Here is a 16,903-nt window from a genome sequence, read left to right as displayed (position 1 = left end):
GGAGCACTGGATATTGTTTACAAGTGATTTGAACTCTCTGGGAACAAACTGTTCTGTGTTTCCTGTTTATCGCCACTAGAGGGCGCGTGACTTGTTTACCAGTCAACCGCTGTGTGTGTGTGTGTGTGTGTGTGTGTGTGTGTGTGTGTGTGTGTGTGTGTGTGTGTTCTCTCTCCCCCCCCCGTGTGTGCGTGTCTTTTGAAATCCTGTTTGACTCGCTTTCGCTGTTTTTCATGCTTTACATATGTTAATGAAAGCAAAACTAAATTTTTTTAAAATCCTCTCCATGTGGCTCTCCCTTTGTTATTGAGCACAGCGGCCGGGCGGCTCTCCTCCTCGTCGCGGAGGGGTCACGTTTTCTGTTGGACCAATCAGAAGCGGCGGAGGTGCTCGGCAGCGCTATAAATCCAACGTGGACGCGGTGAGGAGAGCAGGAATGAAAAACAATAGAAAGCTTCACGTCGACCACACATCTAGAGACTCTGTTAATCTCTTGATATTTTTCTACACTTAACATAAGGTAAGGCTGCATCTTTTTCATGTTTACATTCATTTCTACAGGGCGCAATTTAATTATTATTTTGTAGTTTTATCTGTTATTTCAATGTTGGTTTTACTCTAATATAAATGCTGTGGAATATAGCTGTGTTTGTGTTCTTGGGCTTTTTATTTACCACCCATGTGAGTCAGAGAAACAGATGTTTAGACAGCTTGTAGGCTGAATCACTGATGGTGCTGTTGGATAATGTTGTATAATAATGTAGTTATTGGAGATTTTCCTTGTCAATAACATTGAACCTTTTGGTGCCAGGCCTTATGTGCTCTGCTCCATTTTATGTGCGCATTCAGATACTGTGGCTCTTCTGTGTGAATCTTATCATCTGCCCTCTTCCCTCTGTAGGCTTTGGGGGTCAGGAAAATGGCCACCTCAACAAGTTCAAAACTGAACAAAGCTGTTAAACAGCAGTACATGGATCTCCCTCAGGGGGACATGGTCCAAGCTATGTACATCTGGATAGATGGGTCGGGAGAGGGAGTGCGCTGCAAGACCAGAACTTTGGATTATGAACCCAAGACGATCGAGGGTAAGCGACAGCATCCGCGACAGCACGCAGTAAAACATGGTTGAGGGTATTTTTTGAAGAATTTGAAGCAGATCGTTGATTTCTGTTGCCTTTCTGTGTCAGATCTTCCCGAGTGGAACTTCGATGGCTCCAGCACCTACCAGTCAGAGGGCTCCAACAGCGACATGTTCCTGATCCCTGCGGCCATGTTCAGGGACCCGTTCAGGAAAGACCCCAACAAGCTGGTGCTCTGTGAGGTGCTCAAGTACAACCGCAAGCCAGCAGGTAAGAAAAAAGGAACAAACCTGAAAGTCGTCGCAGTTAACGCCATCTTGTATTTCAGCTAATCCCCGCCATTGTTCCCACAGAGACCAACCTGCGACACACCTGTAAACAGATCATGACCATGGTGGAGAATAACCACCCGTGGTTCGGCATGGAGCAGGAGTACACTCTCCTGGGAACGGATGGACATCCCTTCGGCTGGCCCTCCAACGGCTTCCCAGGTCCACAGGGTGAGTATCGGGTTTTTAGCTTGTGTCATTGTTTACTGAAATATAATACTTCCGCAATCCTAAAGCAAGGCTGAGTGGTAATGTTTGGTCTCTTTCCACCTGATTAGGGCCTTATTACTGCGGAGTGGGAGCAGATAAGGCGTACGGGCGAGACGTAGTGGAGGCGCACTACAGAGCCTGTCTGTACGCTGGGGTTCAGATCTGTGGCACCAATGCTGAAGTCATGCCAGCTCAGGTATTGTCTTTTTATTTATCTGTTGTCCCACAGGGCATTTTGAAGTTAACTTAATAATCACTTAATAATACTCTCTCTGTTGTGTTTCAGTGGGAGTTTCAGGTTGGGCCATGTGAAGGGATCAACATGGGGGACCATCTATGGGTTGCTCGCTTCATCCTTCACAGAGTGTGTGAAGATTTCGGTGTGATCGCGTCCTTTGACCCCAAACCAATCCCAGGGAACTGGAACGGCGCCGGCTGCCACACCAACTTCAGCACAAAGGAGATGCGAGAAGACGGCGGACTGAAGTAAGAATTTGTTTACAGCGTTTTGGTTTATTAAATAATGTCTAACTGGTATTGTTCTGGATTTGAGTGGGTTCCTAATTCCCTCTTTTCTTCACAGAGTCATCGAGGAGTCGATCGAAAGGCTGGCAAAGAGACACAGGTACCACATCCGGGCCTACGATCCCAAAGGCGGGCTCGACAACGCCAGGCGCCTCACTGGTCACCACGAAACCTCAAATATCGACGAGTTCTCGGCTGGCGTGGCAAATCGTGGCGCCAGCATCCGCATCCCTCGCGCAGTGGGGCAGGACAAGAAGGGCTATTTCGAGGACCGCCGTCCATCCGCCAACTGCGACCCATACGTTGTCACAGAGGCCCTGGTGCGCACATGTTTACTCAAAGAAGAGGGAGAGGAGCCCACAGATTACAGTAAATGAACAGTCTAAGACCAAGTGTCACTACCAGTACTGTATTTAGCCATGTCTATTTCAAGACACTTTATGGATTGATCTTTACCTTGTTGAATTTTTTTTACTTGACAGATGAAATAATAACTGAGGTATTCCTGCATTCTTTGTGCATTCAGTTGTATGCAGTCTTTACCTCTGGCACAAACACTGCCTTTCTGCTAATGCATTTAGTCACGGTGTCATGGTAGCTGATGATTTGTATAGAATTACATTGTTGTAATGTGTTTAACTTTGTACTAATGAAAAATTGTCCAAGCGCAGCAGGATTTTGCTGTATATCTTGACTCTGACCCAAAGGATCCCAAAGGCATTTGAATGTTTTTAGCAGCCTTGCCTCAATGTAACAGTGGTGGTTTTATCATGTTGTGGATATGTAAGGTCATGTAAGCCTACTTTTGTATGGTTTTCTTTTTTAATAATGCATGTCTGTTTTTTAACTTGTGATTGTCACGTGCAGAAAAACTTTAATAAACAGCTAACATTTTTACATTATGACTTCTGACTCCAGTTTAACCCCACGTGTGTTGTGTTTTGCCTCGAATTATATTCTGACTCAAACCCATTTGTCACATCCAGATATCAGCTGACATTAATCTCTGAAACGTGACCAGCGTTAAGGGAAAATGCACACTGTAATGTCTAACAAGTGGTAGTTTATTAAAACGGGAACATTCACATCCTCCTACTTATTTAAACAGCTAAACAAACCAAGCTGCCGCCTTAACTAGAAAATCAACATGACGTCAAAGCTCGGAAGGAGTTTCGACAGATTTATTATTCACAGTGCTTTTGCTGACTACTCAAGTCTTGCCTGTATGTGCCACAGGTCACAGCAAAAACAAAGTCTGTAACTGTCTTTCTGGTATGTTGTTTTGACACAAACCTTGATAACCTATGGACTAGTTCTCAAAGTAGGCCAGGTAAGTAAATACAGGATGGGGAGCTCCTTTCAAAAATCTGCAGACCTGAGTCCAGTTTGTGCAGTTGTACAAGTAATTTATAACTCACCACATCACATTAGTTACTTAAACAACTTTAGGTGACTAATACCATTTAGTAATTGGAGTAAAATTTGTCACAATTACATAAGAATGTCTTTTATTAGCAAGTGAATGCACAGCTGATTATTAACATTCAAAATCACATTAAAGGGCACATGCATACTGTACTGTATCCTCCATTAAAACTGCTCACCATGTTGTTTTTATTGTATCTCACACTGTCTTGTGCAGTGTCGTGACTGCCTTAGGTTTCACTTGATTTGTACATGGTTTCACATCATACAGTGCCTCTCGTTTCATAACTATCGCTCTAAACTTGATCTGAAAACAGGTTGGTCAGAGTAAACATGTACTGGGCTGATAGGGGTGAGTCATTCCTTACTTTCAGGCCCAACATGTTTTCTTGCCAAAATAAGACTCAAATGCTCGCAGACAATGTAATTTTAAACACATTTAGTGTGCCCAGCTATCTTCAAGGGGTATCATTTATTCAATAAAGCGAACTTCCAATCGAAAAAAACATTTTCACCACTTTAAAGGACCTTTGAAGTGTAAACCCTTCTGCATGTAATAACCATATCACTGCAAATTCAATAAATATTGCATTCCTGCCAATAATTTCTCAGGTCATGCTGTAGTGTTGTAGATATTTGAATGTACTTTTCCGACCTTCCATGCAGCTCTTTAGTTCACTCCAGCATGAAAATCAATTTGCAAAGATTTGAAACATGCTTGAGTTTGGTAATTCATCACAGAGAACATTGTGTCCGCTTTCATCCTGTAAGGCTGCACTCTTGTTGTAAGACCATTCATAAGAGTAGATTAAAAGTAGTAAAGTAAGTAGTCGGTGAAGGAAGGGGCGTGGTCTCAAGTTCATCAGGAACCATGTTAACATAAATTAGGTATTTAGAGATGTATGTGGGGGACAAACAAGAACTAAGAAGTAGCAAACAGACAGACAACAAATTAAAGGGGAGGTCCTTATATTCTTAAAGTATTTAGTGCTCTAAGGGAAAACATTGTAAGCTTGGGTGTCCCCGGTATTAGCTTCGTGCCATGCTTCATTCATTGATCTGTACAAAATGATACCATGACCAATGGCCCCTTATTCAACAGCTGACGCCCCTCCCCCCTCTCCTTATGCATAATATGCCTCTCTGTGACGAGTATTGTACTATTCAGTTAAATAGATTTATGTTGATTTAAATTACACCAGTGTATTAAATCAATATATATTGATGTCATTTTTTATTTGTTTGAAAAAACAAATATCCAGCCGCTTTTGACTGTCACATTTTCAGTGGCCCCATCTGGCCACCCCAATGAAAGTGTTCTGGGGGTGCCACTAAATAAAGGTATAATCAGTTCTAGTACATTTCTATATTTCTTTCTTCTTGGTTTAGCATGGCCTTAAATAAACTGTCCCAGCAGTGCGTGCAGTTGTATTTGCTTGTAGCAATGTATTTGACAGCAGTCTGAGAACACACCAAATTCAATTTGGCTCAGAGTTTACTGCCAAACGAAGATGTCCAAATCGTATTGCATTGGCGTCCTTAAATCATGTCCACAAACGTAGGAAATATTATTGCACGTAAATGCATTGGACAAAAAAAAAAACCCCACAGATATTCATTCAGCCAGTGGCATTTTTTGGAGAGACAAAATAAGAGGACATTAGAAGAGTCACGTTTACTATAAACAACTGAGTGAGATTATCTGAAGATGATGTAGTGGTGCCTGAGAATGTAGACGTCCAGTTGAAAGGTCTACTGCATATTTACTGTTGCACAACCTATTGAAATGTTTTGCAAGTGTAGCCCCTTCTCAGCTTTTCCTATGTTATCTGACCTCATCATTGTACTGTCTGTACAGAGGAGTGTGTGAAGTGTTTGAATGCACCACTTTGGCAACAATACGAGGATAAAACGAGGATATTTCAGATAAGATAACCTGGGCAGATAAAGTGGACAAAGAAAAGGGCTCATGAAGAAAAACATTACGCCTAGAGGCTCGTTTCCATGGCAGCCGGAGTCTAAACTCAGGCAATCTGGTGTGTGGAGAAGAGGCGGGGGTGGGGCTCCATACCAGGCTGTTACATAACAACAGGCAGGTCAAGCTTATGTATAGCACACAAACAAAGAGCACAGTTTGTGGCTCTTTTAAAAAATGTCCAGAAACACAAGTGTAGTATCGGGACACGCTATAATCTCACTTTGCCCTTTTCATCACACAACACACTATTCATCGTAAATAAAGAGGCATCTGAACTGCAATTCAATCAGAGGCTCTAGATTTAATCAGATATCTTGAGTTCAGCCAGCAAATGAAGCACCATCCTTGGTTGCGTTAGCTCTAATCTCATCACATGAATGCAGTCTCTTTTGCTTTGGAGGCCCTTTAGCACTGTCTATCACCACTACCACTGGTGACAACAGACTGGCTAGGTTTTCTTCCCCTCCCCCTCCTCCTCAACCCCTACCACAGCCTCCTCTCCCACAGCGGTGAATTTGGGGACATGTAGTGAAAACTGTCGCAGCATGGCTGGCCTGATGATCGGAAACTTGAGCAGCTGTGAAAGCAGAGCTGCACAGTGAGACAGAGAGGTTAGAGAGCCCTGGATGGAGGAACATGGGCGGAGATCAGACCACAAGTTGTGACTAACGTCATCAGCATTTTAAACAAACACATGACAGTCATTAAATCTGACCTTTACACTTATCTATAACTATAACTATATGAATATAGTTACTAAAATACTTTCTCCAGCTTGATAATGGGACACAACAGGGTTCAATTCAGGTTAAATCCAAATTCAGCACAAAAAACCCCCCAACTGTTTGGACAAGGAGATTCCTTGTGTAATTGTGTGCGTTTCCTATCAGGTTTGCAGTTCCTGCTGCACGTGCACCACAGCTGACCCAGTGATAAGAAACATGAGAGAGCAGGAAAGCAAGTGACAGGCCTAAGCCCTGGTTCACACTGCCTACCTGAGCAGCACGTGATGGCTATGGCGCGGAACAGCTGCGTCTGGCACGGGTGCAGTGTTCACACTGACAGCGTGTCAGCTGCGGAGCTTCTGCTGCCAGCCCTATCTTTCTACACTGAGTTTGCCTTTGATAAATACCATAAAATAGAAATGCATTGAGACATGCGACTCAGGCGGGCAATGTGACTGCTCTAATCTGTTAATATGGGTGCCGAAAAATAAAAAGCAAGACGTTACGAACACACGCTCCTCAGGTAGGCAGTGTTAGCACATGTTAACAATCAAAACATCATGTAATCACACATCTCAGTTTGTGAGATCAAAGACAAAACTACTAGACAATAGCTAATAAATATGCACCAACTAAACAGGAGATAATAATAAAAAATAATTTCCCCCTGGTATTATTAAAGTATTTCTGATTCTGATTCTGATTCTGATTCTGAGGTCGACTACAGGTGGTCTACACGCGGTTATTGACATGTGAGTTATTGTAATTACGTTACAGTAGATCGCCCTCAGAGTTTATATGTCAAAATAGCGGCCTTCCGAATTTTCCATCTTTGTTTCAAAAATTCAGTCAGTGACAGAAAATATTTAAGCACCAACCTCTGGCTGCAAATGAAGCCAACATGGAAGTAATTGCAGTTCCTAAACCGGCCACTTGAGTCTGGCTACAGACGTAAGTCAATCTCAATAAGGCCCCATATTAAAATACCCAACTTAACAACAGAAAAAAACGGCCTTTACAGCCTGGTATGAAAAACAGTTTGGTCTATATAACTAAATTTCCTATTCGTGATAACTGTACAGGGGGTGAATTTTTATAAATGGCGTTATATGTGCCGATGGCCAGAGCCGACTACAGAAACCTGTGGATGACGTCATGGAGAGTTACTGCTCCAAACCAAGAAATAGCTAATAATCTGCCTTAAAACAACAACTTAATCCGTACAAAAAAAACTCTCTTGTTATTGTCTGTATGCTAAGCTATGCTAACTTGCTGCTGGCGGTAGCTTAATATTTAGTGGACAAACATGATAGCGCTCTCAGTCTTCTCATCTTACTCTCGGGAATGAAAGCACTTAAATGTATTTCCCAAAATGTCAAACTATTCCTTTAATACGCTTTATAATTGATCTGCAGTGCAAGAGCCTAACCATAGGAAAGCCCAAACTGGACAGTTTCTACATTTTCTTATGCCATCATCTCTTTGTGAAAATACTCACTCTGGTGGAAACATTTCAGTTTACACCCACAGAAAAGCCACTCAGTAAATATCAGTGTAATCATATGTGTTTGCTTCAAGCTTGAAGAGCAGTAAGCTAAAAGTAACTGCAAACATGAGAAGTTGTATTCATGGGTCAAAGCTTCACCTGTTTTCCTCTACAGTGTTAGGCTGACAAGACCAGGCGAGACACTTCTTCCCTGAAAGATTTTTTTTTTCTCTCATCCTGTTTTGCTGAACTCTGTGGTGTCAAATTGCTAACCTACAGCTGGGACAAAAAGTTCTCTCGTTTTTTTTTGCCTGTGTACATGTGTCTGCTGCTCGAGTGCATTTTGTTCTTTGGAAAAAAGTTTCAAATTGCAACATAGTCTTGAAAGACCTTGCCTAGACACTCTGCCTGGTTTCTAGAAATGTTCTGTGATGACTTCACAGAACAAACAACTCTTTGACCTGCCAGACAAACTAAACAGCAGTCAACGCCTCTTTAATGATCTTTTTTTTTTCATAGTTTATCTGAATAATGAACCAATCATATATGACTGATATATTTGAAGCAACAGTAACCCAAAGCAAGTTGTTTTCATAACTCATTTGTTTACTTGGACTTTCTTTCTGGGCTGTTTCCTTCACCGGTTGTCTAGTGTGTGTTTTCTCCTCTGCTGTCAAATCCCATCCTGCAGTTTACAATCCCCCATTTCAAGGAACCGTGAAGGCAACACAACCCCCATCCTCCAGCCACAAAGATAATGGAATTTCACAAAGGTCACAGTAGTAAGCACCGGGTGAGCTGAAACCAGACAGAGCCATGCCTGTGCGCCTGACGTAAGTAGGATAACAAAAAACACCTCATTCAGCAGTTCTGGGGAACAGTGCAGTCACGGCTGTACCTTCTGAATTTCTTCATGGGAATCACCAGGAAAACATTTTAGAATATATGATTATTTTTTTGTCAATCCAAAATGTCATACGTTTTTGGCATTCAGTGACAATCGAAGTCTAAACCATGTTTGTGTCATACATACACTGAGCTTCACTACATATAGGAGAAAACTAGCCTGGGACTAATGTAAGATGTTCCTGCCTTAAAGCACGAAGTCAGCTGAAGAGCAGATGATTTAACGCTTCCTTTTGTTTTGGAAACTTTTTTAAGTTTCAATGTAGCCGTCATAAATGATCTGTGCTTTTGCAATGCCACTAAACACCATTTGTGTTTCCCTTTTCAAAAGCAAAAAAAAAATGTAGCAACTGGTCAAAATGAAAATCAAAAAGAAGAAATGCAATTTAAAAGTCAATAAAATTAGAGATTAGGGGCCACTGAGGTCTCATTTTGTTCAAAACAACATTCAAACTGTCAATTTAATAACTGAAAGGAAAGTTTGGCATTTTGGCAAACGTGCTTATTTGTTTCCTTGAGTTAGATGAGAAGATTGATACCACTCCTATCTGTTCCTGTGTTCTTATTGCCTGACTCACAGCAGGAAAGCAAGTTCCCAAAATGTTCCTTTAAAGATAGACTCCCTAATACCCAGCGGCTCACTCAAATCCCTGAATTTGCTCCCAGCTCACATGTTTTGAAACTTAGCTGTGAACTGTATTGCATTTAAAAACACTGACAGTCAGCTTGGTGGACATTTTGGAAATATGGGGGCGCTATTGGGCACTATGTGAGGGAGTGTGCCTTTGAATCAACCACTTCTATATATTTAAATATACCTTTAATCAATGTAGTGAGAAAATATGGAGATTGTCCCTCTCAGTGGATAAGTTATAAACACTCCTGCGATTTACTGTAAGCCTTTAATGATACAAAATCTGATGCATGTCAACTTATCATCAAGTACTTGTCAGATTCAATTACCAGTGGCAGACCGAGATAACAAACAAAAGCTTATAAGACTCAGGCAAGTTCAGTCTTGTCCTTTATAGGCTCCAATTTAGATCTTGGTGCAGTTATGAAGAGAGTAAAAAATGAAAATCTGTGTAAAGTGAGATAGTAAAGGTGTTATAGCTGTCAGTCCAACTGCCTTTTAAAAAGACTGAGGACAAAGAGGGCATGATTTATTTTGGCAGCTTCAATATGGAGGTAAACTGAATAAGCAGTTAAGTCTACTAATGCACTAAATTAAAAATTGCATATAAAGCATCATTCCTTTAACTCACGTAATTTTTAACCACAAAAACAGCCAGAGAGAGCAGCAAGGTGGCACTTCCATCAAGGATCCCCACGTTCAAGACCCTGTGTTAGCAAACGCAGAACCCCTTCCAGCACCCTTGTGAAGACAACACTCAGTTCTCCTTTAAGAGCAGAAGAATAACATCACTAATCTGGTTTTGACTTTACTGGAATGTTGGTTTGCAGAGTTTTGGTACAACAGTTCCTTACTATATTTAGACGGCACATTAGAGTTGTCAGTTCTGCATGCCACTGACGGTGCCAAGCTTGTTAGCATTCTCCTTGATATGATATGAAGATGCCATCACAGACATCAGTGTGAGGACCAGTGTTATTGCAAGCTGAGACAAACAGCTTTTTACACCGTGTTTGAAAAGGCAAGGTGGCAGGGAAAGTGGGTTGAGGCCTGGTGCTTATTGTCCGAGTGATAACAGTGATTACAGTGATCATTGAGACAATAGCTGTATTTGAATAAAGTTTGTCCCCCACTCCTAAAAGTGTCATTTTTGAGCTCATTCAGTAGTTTGTAGTGCTGTTGCATTGGATTGTGTTCCATTGTGTTGTAGTATTTTGTCCACTTTTCTACTGACCACCACGTGTAGCTTTAAAGACACAAAGGTAATTTCCCATGTACAATTTGATTTGTGCAATGACACAAAGCAAATAAAATATAACGTTTTATTAAAATCAGGCTACAATGCCACAAGAAAGACATGGCCAAAACGCCTACATGGGAAGAATGTAGTGGCATATGGTATAACTACAAGTCTGCATGAGGAGGAGAAATGTGGGTTAATGTGCTATATGGTGCAACTTATGCAACTGGATGCATAGCGAATCAAATCCAACAACTTCCAGAGAACAGAGTTCTGTGGAAAATTCCAAGATCGGGTATGTTCTCAATTAAGGCCCTCTACTCCACCATGAAATTCAAGAACCACCTCCAGGATGACTAGGCACTTTTTCAGTGCAGCCTGCCCCTGAGTTATGTATATATCAATGAAATATTCATTCACGTCCAACTTTTTAGCAAAACATATCTGACTTCTTTAAATCTATCTGTGCTTGTTGATAATCCTCACAGATTATATGTATCCTGCAGTCACATTCATGCTGAGTTCAGTCAGGATAAAAGGAACTATTTTAAATGAATGGACAGCATTGGATTGAAGCTCTCAAATTCTTTGTAAGCAAGCGTGCATTTGTCTTCTCCTTTATTTCTTCTGAAGCTATCAGGAGAGAAAAACACTTGCCTGGAAGAAACACAAACACCCAGTAAACTAACAAACCGCAATCTTTTGAATCCCAACAGGGACTTCCTGGGTGATGCTCCTTTAGCTGGTTGTTAGTACAGCTTCGGCATCCGGGTTCACCTATTGCGTCACTGCGAAAAGACACTTGCGTAACATCCACTGCAGCTTTGTTGTGACAGCTTCCAGTTGACAAACACAAAGATGCAAGATTTCACCTCCCTTTGACCGGTTTTAGGATCACTTTAAATGATTGTAGAAAGAGGTTCACGTTTGGCAACTCAAAGTACAGTGACTTCAGATGGAGATGAAACTCCTTGCAAACTGTGTTTCACAATACATACATATATGTATATGCACAGTGTAACAATTACATAACAGATCAATTAAAAGAAAATAGTTGCCAATCATAATGTTGGTTCCAGAGGTCATTCTCAATTTCAGCAACCCACAACTGTGCTTATTTTATCATTTTCTTCTCTTAATTTCTTAATCTTCATTCTGCTTTTGTTGTTGATTTTTTTTATTGTGACATATTCCTAAAATAGGGTATCATATCTTCCAGATACAGGCATTAGCATTACAGGGGACACAGTTCAATATTTCTGAGAGCTGACATTAGCTTGCATTTACCAGGTGTGTGCTGTGTGGGAAACTACGCAGGAGAAACTCCACAGAGGCTAACTTATATGTGTAGACGAGCATCTTGAGTTTAAAGCACTGCTTTGTAAAGGTGATTTGTTAAGTGCCCAATTTCCACTTGCTTGCCTGGGAAAGTGCATCGGGCGCAGACCAGCATGGTCCATTTAATTACGACATTAGTCTCACGAGAACCTCTGAATTACTTAACACATGCAGGCTGCTCAAACCCGGCCGTCTCTACAGCGTACAATAGAGGGCCACTGTCTTGTCTGTATAAAGTAACAGTGATATATATTCTGAGTGATCAGAAAACCAGCGATGGAAGGATTTGGCCTGATTAGACTGAAACATTTTAAGAAAAACCAAGAAACTGGATATCTCCATCCTCCTCACTGAATGCTTCCAACATGATTTTGAATGGTTCAAAATCATCAATAAGGGATACAGGGCCATCTACTGCCCAACAATGAAAATGCAGCTTATTTATCATCTAAGAACAAAAAGTGCACACAGTGTTCTCAAAAGTCAAACCAAATGAAAGCCATTCCCCTTTTGTATCCTTAAACCATAATACTGGACACATCTTCAAAAATAGGGTAATTCAAAACAAAGCTTCTCTGTTCCCATGGAAAGAGACAGAAGGGGCTGATACACTACATTGACTATTTTTTCCCCTAAAGGTTAATTTAACAGCAGTCTGTTATTGTAAGGCAACACACACATGTTCACAATAAGATGTATTCTAAGATAAGATGAGGTTTTTCGTATAAAGCCGGTGTTTTTCCACAGTCTGTGCTTCATGTGTTCATAAAATAACGAGTGAACAGCGACACCTGTCGGCCACTGTTAGACACTACACGGGAGCTCTAAATAGAACTGAAAGCTCCGGTGATTTGAGACGCATCATTAGTGTGATACCGAATACTGAATTTCCCATACAATATAAAGAGGCTTTCACAAAGAGACAGCTTATCTAACATTATAAAGCAGACGTTTCAAAGGAGAAACGACGATTACTTTTTACATTAATTACAATTACAATGGCTGTGTAGTAATGTGTATTAATGCTACCTTAAATAACCTTAAATTCAATTAAAATATCAATGCGCGGACAACCTGTAACACCAACATGGCGGAAGGACAACAGTGACATATTTTCAATAAACACGAAAGGGTATATACATTTGCCTTTAGAGCTGTAAGGAATACAAGAAACTTAATTAACGTCTATTGTAAGGAACCTAAAAGAGTTATCAAGTATCTAACAGTTAACTTAAACTAACATAAGTTTAGCAACATGTCTTTCTTTGGAGAAGTTAGCGGGAATTTGAAGTTCTCAGTCTCTGATACTGACTGTGTAACTTACTCAAGGGGCTATATACAAACGGGTAGTAAACTAAGTCAGTGAAAGGTAAGCTGAGCCAGACCGTTAGGGTATCATTGCAGTGCTGACTAGCAGGATAGATGCTGACCCAGAGACGGCTGCTGCCAAACTCCGCCCGTTAACACCAATGGACATCTACCGTAGAGATATACTAGACCCGGGGCTAGTATATCTCTGTGGCATCTCCTGCACCTGACCCGCACGGAGAGAGACCGGAGGGTGAGTAGTCCAGTAAGATGTTTTCAGTTTGTCAGGTCAACTGATTGCGTTTTGTTTTAATGGGAAGCAAAAATCTCTGGAGGAACATGTGCTGAAGTGTCATATTACTGCAAGGTGCGAGGTTATCTAAAGAATATAGCTGTTACATAGGCTACTGGTGAATGCAGCAGCAAAGTAGCATATAAAGTTGTGATAAAGACCCATTAGGCTTAGATGAGATTGGTAATAACATGCTCTGGGTTTTTTCATTTTTCAGGTCTTTATAAGAAGGTACAGCAATTCCCTGAACAGCCCAAAACTCATGCAGATGATTTCATGCCTCACTTCCCAAGTGACCATGGCTGATGAGATCTCCCCAGGGATGTCTGACAGGGCAGTTGTTGGAAAGATAAGTCAAAGGAAACATCAAGAAAGGCACTGTGTCACTCCTTCTCTCCCAGATGGACAGATCTTAATCAACACGAACACTGTAAAGACTGACTCTTCATTTGGTGGCATTTTTGTAGGTATGAACTCGTTTTCGGAGAGCAGTGACACTGGAATCCTTTATCTGAACCCTCTAACACCAAAGTGGTCTCTTGTAGAGAAGTTTGCTGAGCTCTCACCGGGAGAGGAAACAGGAATTAATGATGATGAAGACAGCAGCAGTGAAGAATTGTTACAATGCACTAAATATATTGAGAAAAAGAATAAAAATGGATCTAATGAGGTGCTCTTAGACGCTGCGCAAAAGGAAAGGAACTGTTCTAAATACCTCAAGAACAACAAGATACAAAGTGATGCCTCAGTCAAACACAGGACACCTAAGCTCAAAGAGCTAAATGTTGAGGAATATTCTCCTGGTGGAGATGGGAATGAGACCAAAAAGAAGAATGTAAACAGTTGTCCTGTCAAGAAATCTCTTAAAAAGTCTGTAGACGACAAGATCCCTCGACTTCTGGTAGCGATGAAAAAACGCGGTGGAGTTGACACAGAGCAGCGTCCCTTCAAGTGCACACACTGTCACTGGGCTTTCAAGAAGTTCTGCAACCTACAGAGTCACTTACAGACACACTCTGGCCTCAAGCCACATGTGTGTGATATATGTGGCAAGGCTTACTCCCACCAGGGAACGCTGCAGCAGCACAAGCGTCTACACACAGGCGAAAGACCATATCACTGCCCCTTCTGTGTGAAGACCTATATCTGGTCCTCAGATTACCGCAAGCATATCCGCACACACACTGGTGAAAAGCCCTACGTCTGTGACACTTGTGGCAAGGATTTCATTCGCTCCTCAGACCTGCGAAAGCACGAGCGGAACATGCACACTAATAACAAGCCCTTCCCATGCACGCACTGTGGCAAGACCTTCAATAAACCCCTCTCCCTCAAGCGCCATGAGCGTAAGCACCTGGGAGAAAGGCCGTTCTCCTGCCCCGACTGCGGGAAGGCCTTCGCTCTGGCCAGTCGTATGGCAGAGCACCAGAAGATCCACACAGGAGTGCGTCCGTATGTCTGCTCTGTGTGCTCCAAGTGTTTCACAAAGTCCTCCAACTTGACAGAGCACGAGGCCATCCACAGCGGAGCTCGGCCCCACAAGTGCCCAGAGTGCGGCGTGGCGTTTGCCATGGCTTCCCGCCTTGTTCGTCACCAGTACATCCACAATAAGGAGAAACTGCACAGCTGCACAGGGTGCAGCAAGAACTTTAGCAACCTAGCCACACTGAAGCTTCACCAGGAGCAGTCCTGTGCTGGGAGGATCTTTGTCTGCGTGCAGTGTGACAAATCCTTCCAGTGTGCCTCAAAGCTTGCACAGCATATTATGAACCACAAGAATGTCTGAATGTGTTTAAAGACAGGTACTGAAAACATCCATCACTGTGCCAGTACTGTTCACTCAGTTTGCCACTGTATATCCAAATGCAGAGGTATAATTTCTTTCAAATATTCAGTTTCAGACACGTCGGATCCATTCAAGGTCATAGGGCACCAGTTTGTTTATGTTAAGGTATGTATTTATGATAATTGCACCTTATGAGTTTTAAAACTTGTTACTCACGCACCCTCTTTCCCCACGGTGCTTGGTTCTTGTGAGAGTGTTGTGTGATAAAAACTGCCTCCAGCACAGCATCAACACTGGAGCTGACAGCCTAATGGTCTAATATGTAAGAGCACAAAAGAGCCTTAAGAATATAGATGCAGTTAAGAATAAGCTCAACATTGCCACTTAGGATTTAAAAAATGCATCATGGTTTATCATGATCAAAGGTTACTGATGATGTAGCATGAACCTGGTCGTATCGGTCCATCACTTCACCACCCTGAATTAACTGACACACACAGTTCCAAATCCTCAACTTTAGCATCAGTGACATTTGCCAAACATACAGTAGATGACAGATAACCAGTACTGAGGATGGGACACTGCTACATTATATTGTCCAAAGAGATTGGGGGTTGGGGGCAGCTTAGTGTTCTCAACCCACCAAACCCTGCAATACACAACAAATAACAATTACACAAATACATGTTCATTCTCAGATTCAGGCTGTTCTTATTTTCCGTTAAATTTCGGGTAGTTTTGATAAACTTTTTATTGACGCACAGGCAGCAATAGCTGTAAAAAGAAAAGTTCTTTAACATGTTCATAACTTAGGAGACAACTCCTGAGACACATTACTCTGACCACATTAATAGACCAGAAGAGTTGTAATGGTTCAGGAAAGCTTGCTAATCAGTCATTGCCTTTTTTGGCCAGTTGACTAGAAGTTAGTCCACGTTTATCTTCATTATTCGTCATTGTGTTTGACAGTACAGCGATTTCCATACTGGGTGTTTTGTTTGATATGTGGTTTTACAGTTTAGGTTCTGTAGCTTAATTTTCAATATGAACATACCAGCTTCATCATATGCAACATCAAGAAGGGGTGAAAACACAAATAAGGTCTTTTTCAAGGAGAGTGATAAAAGTGCAGAAGCAAGCCTAAAGGCTGTGACTACATAGCTGAGTTACTACAGCAGCACCTGTTGTGTAATTTGGTGACAGTAATTACCCCCAAAAAAGCACTTATAAGTCAAATCTTTGAATGTGTTATGTCTGATTGTTTTTCTTTAAATTTCAATATTCATGTAATGTCAGTTTTAAGTCTGTGGTTCTTTTTGATCTTTTTGATGCCATGCACAACAAGCATGTTTGGTTTGTATGAGGGTCTTTCAAACGTGAGCATGTAGTGGATAAACGGGAAACAACATTGCAAACCTGTAGTGTTAAAAACTTTGTTTGAAGATGAAGCTCAATAAAAGTTCTTCAACTAAATGGTAATAAAATAAAGTCATCAGCCCCTTTTATTTCATTTTTAAACTAATAATGTTTGCTTTCTGAGGAATCATTTAAAAATCAAATTTATGCAACAACAAAATTTAGAAAATTAGGATAATGATGAAGTTACATATCTGCAAAAAGAGGAACATGCCTGTATCACACT

General features: G+C 41.4%; 2 protein-coding genes across 4 annotated transcripts; both read left to right on the top strand.

Moving 5' to 3' along the window:
* The first annotated feature begins 365 nt into the window (after positions 1–365).
* On the top strand, positions 366–3,040 carry glulb (glutamate-ammonia ligase (glutamine synthase) b). Its single transcript, XM_051376961.1, has 7 exons — positions 366–520; positions 902–1,085; positions 1,188–1,349; positions 1,433–1,579; positions 1,687–1,814; positions 1,905–2,104; positions 2,202–3,040. The coding sequence occupies exons 2-7, from the start codon at positions 920–922 to the stop codon at positions 2,518–2,520; spliced, it is 1,122 nt and encodes a 373-aa protein (XP_051232921.1). The 5' UTR covers positions 366–520; positions 902–919; the 3' UTR covers positions 2,521–3,040.
* A 9,800-nt stretch (positions 3,041–12,840) lies between these two features.
* znf648 (zinc finger protein 648) lies at positions 12,841–16,653 on the top strand. 3 transcript variants are annotated; one of them, XM_051377318.1, is made up of 3 exons: positions 12,841–13,436; positions 13,693–15,277; positions 15,371–16,653. In XM_051377318.1, the coding sequence occupies exon 2, from the start codon at positions 13,738–13,740 to the stop codon at positions 15,259–15,261; it is 1,524 nt and encodes a 507-aa protein (XP_051233278.1). In that variant the 5' UTR covers positions 12,841–13,436; positions 13,693–13,737; the 3' UTR covers positions 15,262–15,277; positions 15,371–16,653. The 3 variants fall into 3 exon arrangements, with proteins under 3 accessions (XP_051233278.1, XP_051233276.1, XP_051233277.1); XM_051377316.1 differs by having other exon boundaries at positions 12,998–13,436; positions 13,693–16,653; XM_051377317.1 differs by lacking the exon at positions 12,841–13,436 and adding an exon at positions 13,450–13,550 and having other exon boundaries at positions 13,693–16,653.
* Positions 16,654–16,903: the final 250 nt, after the last annotated feature.

The sequence above is a fragment of the Dicentrarchus labrax genome, unplaced genomic scaffold, assembly GCF_905237075.1.
Source record: "Dicentrarchus labrax unplaced genomic scaffold, dlabrax2021, whole genome shotgun sequence".
Classification (NCBI taxonomy): domain Eukaryota; kingdom Metazoa; phylum Chordata; class Actinopteri; family Moronidae; genus Dicentrarchus; species Dicentrarchus labrax.
Note: the sequence above shows the minus strand (reverse complement) of the source record. Positions and strands in the feature narration are given on the sequence as shown.